General features: G+C 42.5%; 1 protein-coding gene across 2 annotated transcripts; it reads left to right on the plus strand.

Annotated features, from left to right (window-relative positions):
• Positions 1-224: 224 nt before the first annotated feature.
• Positions 225-5,768, plus strand: LOC111777493 (uncharacterized). 2 transcript variants are annotated; one of them, XM_023657131.2, is made up of 5 exons: positions 225-450; positions 640-2,718; positions 2,993-3,565; positions 4,340-4,524; positions 4,665-5,768. In XM_023657131.2, exons 2-5 carry the CDS (start codon positions 660-662, stop codon positions 5,466-5,468), a joined length of 3,621 nt encoding a protein of 1,206 aa, XP_023512899.2. In that variant the 5' UTR covers positions 225-450; positions 640-659; the 3' UTR covers positions 5,469-5,768. The 2 variants fall into 2 exon arrangements, with proteins under 2 accessions (XP_023512899.2, XP_023512897.2); XM_023657129.2 differs by having other exon boundaries at positions 225-2,718.
• The last annotated feature ends 1,669 nt before the right edge of the window (positions 5,769-7,437 follow it).

Below are 7,437 nucleotides of genomic sequence, written 5' to 3' on the forward strand. Positions count from 1 at the left end.
ATCATTAAACAAGATTTCATAAAGAAACGTTTCCTAATAATTTCATAAAAATAAATCCATAGATTTATACTATTTATTTTGTATGAGATTTTAATTAATTTAACAAAAAAAAAAAAAAAAAAAAAAAAAACTGTTCGTTTGGAAAAGCTGCTAAATTATCGGAGATAAACGGATAGATTTAACGTTAAATTCATCCCACAACCGTGATTACAGGATAGCGGTTGGGGAAAATTTAAAAGAAAAATAAATAAATAAATAAAATCATAATTAATTAACAATAATCTCTTCCTAATCTATTTTAAATTATTTGCTTCTTCTTTTCTATAAATATGGGGGCTGGTGGAGCCGAGTGGAAGGAATGCCTGTAGTTGCCGTATTCATCACTCTTCCGCTTCTTCTTGTTTCTCAACCTCTTCAATGGCGGGATTCTAGGGTTTTCACTCGGTTTCGGTATTCTCTTTTGCATTTTACATGCGGCGGCGTTTTTGTTTACAGTAGCTTTTCCTTTTTTATTCTTCGTTCTTGTGCTTTCTTTTGCTATCTTTTGCTTTCTTTTGCTTCTTCTCTGGTATATTGGTTGGTGCTATTTGTATATTGCTGTGCATTATATGGTTTTTTCTTCTTTTTTTTGTTGGGAAGATAGAGTAGTTTTTTTCGATATGGAGAAGATTGTTTCGGATATGAAAGTTGCGGAGTGGAAGCGGAGTAGCCTATACAAAGCGCACGAACGGTTACATATGGAGGCTTCTTCATTTTTGCTTCTTAGTCTTCAGTGGAAGGACTTGGAGATGCACTTTGATTCGACTCGTGATATGATTCAGACGGAGTACGAGGAGCTTGAACGGCGGGAGAAGGCGATTAAGTTGAAGGAAGAGCGGTTGGAGGATGTGGAGAAATCTATTGATGCATGCTCGAAAGAGATTGAGTTGAAGAAGAATGAATTGTTCGAGTTGAATCGTTTGATTGTGAAGTGTGATGATGCGATTAGATTGAAAGGGTCGGAACTGGATTTAGCACAAGAGAGACTGGGAGGTTTGTTGAAGGATATTGAATTGAAAGAAGACACGGTCAATAAAGTATGCATGAGAATCTTGGACGTTAAGAAAGAGTTTGACGATAAGGAGAAGGCTTTTGATATGATTCGAAAGAGGATTGACGATTGTGAGTATGTGATGGAATTAAAAGAACAAAAATTAAATGGAATACTACAGTTAATCGAAGAGCGATCAATTGAATGTGATTTCAAGGGGAAGAGTGTAGAAATGATTAAAGCATTGCTTCAAGAACATGAAAAAGAGCTTGCAACCAAGAAGAAACAATATGATGCAATTCAGATGGCAATTAAAGAGAGGGACGTAGAACTCAAACTTAAAGAAAAGGAGCTTCAGACAATTCAAAATATGATTGCCACAAAGTGGAAAGAGAAGAGATTAGACAAGATGGAAAAGGCTATAAAATTGAGGACTGAAGAGCTTGAACTTAAGGAGAAGGAATTTGGTGTAATGGAGAGCAAGTTGAAGTCTCTTTCTGAAGAGTTATTATCAAAGGAATCAGAATTAGAATCCATCAAAACGTGTATCAAGGAGCATAGTAAAGAACTTGATGTGCAGGAAAAGCAGCTCGACAGCACCCAACAATCTATTCAAGATTGTCAAAATGCTGTTGTACTGCTTACAAATTATGCTAGTGCAATAGTTAAGGAAATTATCCAATGCTCGAAGGAATGGGAGTTGAAGGAGAATCATCTTGATCCACTCCAAGAATCCATGGATGACTACTCGAACAACGAGTTTCCTCCTGTGATGAAAGAACACGATTCCATTTCTTTGATAGTGGATAAATGCCTTGAAGGCCTAAAAGCTCAAAAAGGGCATTTCAATTTGTTGAGAAAATCAATAGAAGAGCGCTCAAAGAATCTTAAGAATGAAGAAAATAATTTTGAAAAACGATCAGAGGAGCTCAACAAGAAAGATGAGAAAGTGAGCACGTACCTAAAAGAGATTGAATATTTAAAAGCAGACTTGGCTTCCCAGGTAGCACTGCTGGAAAAAGGCGGTGAAGGTCGATTAAAAGAAATACAACACAAGGGGCTGGGTGAGAAACTTGATTCAAAAGACAAAGATACCAGTCTAGTCAGAGATTTGATGGAAACATGTAATGAGAAGGTAAGATTAGTAAAAAAGGAGGAATCAGGCTGCATTCCAGCTGCAAGTTCTAATACGTTGAATTTTCATATCGGGTCGGCATTGGATGGAACGCTTCTGTTAGTTCTCTTATGTGAACATCTGAAACTACATGATTTGGTACGCACGGAACTGATTATTACTCTAAAAACATCCTCTGATCCTGCTAAGTTGGTTCTAGATGCTTTGAGATGGTTCTACCCTCCACATACGGTGTCGGAAGATGCAAAAATCGATTTGCATAATGCCAAGAGGGGATGCATTTTTCTGTCTGAACTATTATTGAAATTCTCACCACAAATCACGGCTCCACTGAAAGAAGAAGCTCTAAAGCTGGCTGGCCAGTGGAAGGCTAAGATGTCAATGGCAGTTGAGAATCATGTTGAAGTGGTGGCATTCTTGCTACTTGTAGCTAATTTTCAGTTGGCCTCAGATTTTGATGCAGCTGAACTACAGATTCTTCTGAATTCTGTTTCACAATATAAACAAGCACTTGAGCTAGCCCGAGCGCTTGGTATTGGAGATAAATCTTCTGGTAAGCAGTTTATGTCCTTTTCTCATCTTCTTTATACTCATTTATTACAAATTGTTGGCAAAGTAGTTTCCTAGGTGTAGTTGTCATAATTAATACCTTTATATGCTTTTATCTTGCATTAAATTATATATGCATCTACCTGGATTCGGACCCATGGAAGTGATGTTATCATTGATCCTGCTCTTTGATGTAGTGGTTAAAATCAGATGCCAACTAATGCTGGCTGGTTTGAAATTGTCTAATCTCTCTGCTATTTGTTTCTCATTTTATTCAGAGGGCAGAGCAACTCCTAGCTCGGCTAAACCGGAGCAACCAGAATCTTTGCCAGCCAAGGAAGTGGAGTTGTCTTCCTTAAAAAATGAGCAGCTCAGCATGGATCCAAGTGAGGAGAGAATATATTTACTTCTAAACAATCAGTTGACTAGACAAAAATTGGTGCCAAGTGCAATCTTATTATTTCTTGAAAAGTCATCAGACCCTGCAAAACTTGTCTTGGATCTGATTAAAGGTTATGTTCACCAACAGTTGAATAAAGAACAGATAGGCTTTGAAGAAAGTTTCTTGAGGTGGTCCACACTTCTTTTAAAGCAACTAAAGCAAATCTCACCAAGTATTGGTCCAAAGGAAAGAGAAGATGCAATGAAGCTTGCAATTGACTTGAAATTGAACATGAGAAATGATACAAATGGTTCTATGGATGCTGTTGTCTTCTTGCTACTCATAGTATCATATGGATTGACGACTTCATTCAGCGGGGATGAGATTTTGAAGCTCTTTGAGAACGTAGTGCTTCATGAACAGGCATCAGAATTGTGTCTGATGTTCGGGTATAATCAAAAGATACAAGGTTAGCTGCGTTCTCTGTTCTTTTCTAATTCCTGCAGTCAACTTGCATGAACATTGGAGCATCATACATTCTTTTCGTCAAAATTCCATGATTGATGAATTAGTTTTCTTTGTTAGGACTTGGGAATAATGTTAAAATATAGCTATTGACTCAGATTTCCTTACACTTCCGAGATAGTATTACTTTCTGGTATCAATCATGAACAAAAACTTATGGACATTAGCTCATAATTACTATAAATATTTGTATCCCATTCTTGTTCCCCATCCCCATCCCCCCACCTATTTCATTTCCCATCTCTGCAAAATTCCCCATTTATTTTTGCGCGGGGACAGAGACGGGTGGGGAATATAATCTCGTCTCCGGCCTCATCCCTCTCCCATTTTTCGTCTAAATGGGGAATCCCCTCCTTGTTTGGGGCAGGAACAAGGACAGGTCCAGCAGGTAAAATGCACATCTCAATGTGCTACAAAGCTGCACCTAACTACTTTTCGAGCTAAAATTTTAAAATAGAATAATCAAATGTTTATATTGATTCTATTATTTATTAACGTTCATTAGGCATGTTACAAGTAAAAAGGAACAGGTACCAAACGCCTGTATTGGAAGAAAGGAAAACAAGAAACCCGTACATTACCTTACCTTCGCATTTAAGTTTTGAAATTTGATTTTACAAAACTGGATGCAAAAGCTTTCAATATAATTTCTTCCTTGGCATTCAATTCAAGCCCCATTCTAATGGGGTACTTCGTCTCGTATTCTTGCATTTTGCAGAGCTTGTACAAAATCTTATTGGAACAAAGCAGTTTGTTAGGGCCGTCAGGTTTATATGTGGATACAAGTTGGCATCATTTCGACCTGTACAGATCCTGAACGAATATTTGCGAGATGCAAGGAATGCCACTGTAAAAGCCATCAATCAAGACAATACAGGTCAGGAAGATGTTCATGCTGCCACGGTTAGTAGTCTGTTCTCGAGGAATCCTCAAAAAGATGAACATTGAGTCATATTGCCTTCTACAGGCCCTAAAAGATGGGAAAGAAATAGGGTGCTATTTTCTTTGTTTTTTTGCTAAGATTTATACTTTGACTACTACAGGTTGAAGCCATAGACAAGGAGATAGATGCTCTGAATTCAGTAGTTACATGCGTTGCAGATTGTAACCTTGGTTCTGAAATCTCCTCTCAAGGGCTTGAAAGCCTTGTTGTTTCACTTAAAGATATGAAAAGGTTGATACGCAACAGCCATGGTCAACCAATAAGTTTGACCGATCAACAGCCACATTCCATCGTTGTTCAGCCACAATCACCACCTCGGGCCAATTACGAAGTCCAACGCACATTTCCAACCAAGGGCGAAATGAAACAGCAGCTGAATTGGGATAAGTCCGAAGCGCAAAAACTGCGCTCAAACCATGAAGCCTGGCAGCACCATTCTCCTCCAACCCATCAACCCCATCAGCAACATTCTCCTCCAACCCATCAACCTCATCAGCAACATTCTCCTCCAACCCATCAACCCCATCAGCAACATTCTCCTCCAACCCATCAACCTCATCAGCAACATTCTCCTCCAACCCATCAACCCCATCAGCAACATTCTCCTCCAACCCATCAACCCCATCAGCAGCAATATCCATCCAATAATTCCACACTGCAACAACTGCAGAAGAAACGGAAGAGTATTCAGTATAAAAATCGTTCAATGAAGTACCCTCGAAAGCGTCCATCAACTGGACCTGTGTTTACAAGTTCATCTCCTAGAGTACATGATAAAAAATCCAAGTTTCAGCGGTACAATTCAAGATTTTCTGCAATGCCCAGGCTATTTGGTTTCCGTGAGGGTGGTCGTGCTACTGAACTTGGAAATCGTACTACGTCCCCAACCAGGTCTAGACCATAACCTATGTCGAGGTATGCTTTTCAACTAATCTAATATTATTGTTTTGGTAGTTAGTTCTATTGTAAATGCTTTTTAGGAGTAGTGAGTAGATTTTGTGTCATGGATGGCACTATTATAGTTGCCTTCGTTCTAGAAGGTGTTCAACTTGCAAAAATGTGCTGGCATGACGTGAAAATGTTAGTTTTGTAGATTTTTGCGTGGTTGACCTAGATAGAAACGTCAATGTTGATATCCAACCCTCAAATTTATAGATATATTGATGTATATTTGAATATCAATGGCTATTCTGGAAAAAAGTTATAGGTGTCAAGAAAACTTGTGAAATTTTTTATGCTTATTTAACTTATGAAACGTACATAAAAATATCAACAACAATAAGTCAAACATGAGGCCTCCATGTGTGGCCTCATCGGGTAAGGCTCAAGGACACTTACCTAGAGAGGTGGCCTCATTGGCTTAAAGCTCAGTCTCTAAGTAACACCTGCCTAGCAAGATTATGCATTTCAATTTTTAGGTGAGTTTAAAGGAACTTTGATGCCTTCGAAGTTTTGGTCTTTGGGGAAAGGAGGACGAAGGGTTCTCTTCTTCTTCCTGCCTTTGCCTTGTCAAACGCAGTTGAATTAGGGGTTTTCTTCTTCCTGGCCTCTAGGTTTGGTCGTCTCCACCTCTGTCCTAATTTATTCTTTTCGATTTTTGATTTTCTCCACCTCTTTGTTGTTCCACCATTTTGCCCTAATCTATCATTCTTGATCTTCTTTTTCTCTATGCCGTCAAAAGTTTTTCTTCTGGCCCTCTAGTTTTACATCAGAAACAGTTGCTGCGTCTTCTCCGTTTGGGAACGCTTGCTGCGTCTTCTCCGTTTGGGAACGCTTGCTGCGTCTTCTCCGTTTGGGAACGCTTGCTGCGTCTTCTCCGTTTGGGAACGCTTGCTGCGTCTTCTCCGTTTGGGAACGCTTGCTGCGTCTTCTCCGTTTGGGAACGCTTGCTGCGTCTTCCCGGTTTGGGAACGCTTGCTGCGCCTTCCCGGTTTGGGAACGCTTGCTGCGCCTTCTCCTTTTGGGAACGCTTGCTGCGCCTTCTCCTTTTGGGAACGCTTGCTGCGCCTTCTCCTTTTGGGAACGCTTGCTGCGCCTTCTCCTTTTGGGAACGCTTGCTGCGCCTTCTCCTTTTGGGAACGCTTGCTGCGCCTTCTCCTTTTGGGGGAACGCTTGCTGCGCCTTCTCCTTTTGGGGGAACGCTTGCTGCGCCTTCTCCTTTTGGGGGAACGCTTGCTGCGCCTTCCTCCTTTTGGGGGGCGATGCTGCGCCTTCCTCCTTTTGGGGGGCGATGCTGCGCCTTCCTCCTTTTGGGGGGCGATGCTGCGCCTTCCTCCTTTTGGGGGGCGATGCTGCGCCTTCCTCCTTTTGGGGGGCGATGCTGCGCCTTCCTCCTTTTGGGGGGCGATGCTGCGCCTTCCTCCGTTTGGGGGGCGATTGATGCGCCTTCCTCCGTTTGGGGGGCGATTGATGCGGCTTCCTCCGTTTGGGGGGCGATTGATGCGGCTTCCTCCGTTTGGGGGGCGCTTGCTGCGGCTTCCTCCGTTTGGGGGGCGCTTGCTGCGGCTTCCTCCGTTTGGGGGGCGCTTGCTGCGGCTTCCTCCGTTTGGGGGGCGCTTGCTGCGGCTTCCTCCGTTTGGGGGGCGCTTGCTGCGGCTTCCTCCGTTTGGGGGGCGCTTGCTGCGGCTTCCTCCGTTTGGGGGGCGCTTGCTGCGGCTTCCTCCGTTTGGGGGGCCGCAGCCGTTTGGGGGGCCGCAGCCGTTTGGGGGGTGCTTCTTCCCGCTTTGGGGGGCACTTGCTGCGTCTTCCGCCGTTTGGGGGGCGCTTGCTGCGGCTTCCTCTGTTTGGGGGGCCGCAGCCGTTTGGGGGGTGCTTCTTCCCCGTTTGGGGGGCGCTTGCTGCGGCTTCCTCCGTTTGGGGGGTGCTTCTTCCCG

The sequence above is a fragment of the Cucurbita pepo genome, chromosome 16 (assembly GCF_057944985.1).
Source record: "Cucurbita pepo subsp. pepo isolate OVF chromosome 16, ASM5794498v1, whole genome shotgun sequence".
Taxonomy (NCBI): domain Eukaryota; kingdom Viridiplantae; phylum Streptophyta; class Magnoliopsida; order Cucurbitales; family Cucurbitaceae; genus Cucurbita; species Cucurbita pepo.

Excerpts from the sequence above, each read along its gene's own strand:
- LOC111777493 (XM_023657129.2), top strand. The coding sequence starts at position 609 with ATGGTTTTTTCTTCTTTTTTTTGTTGGGAAGATAGAGTAGTTTTTTTC. Across the intron at positions 2,719-2,992 it reads TATTGGAGATAAATCTTCTG|AGGGCAGAGCAACTCCTAGC; the intron begins GTAAGCAGTTTA and ends CATTTTATTCAG. Across the intron at positions 3,566-4,339 it reads GTATAATCAAAAGATACAAG|AGCTTGTACAAAATCTTATT; the intron begins GTTAGCTGCGTT and ends TGCATTTTGCAG.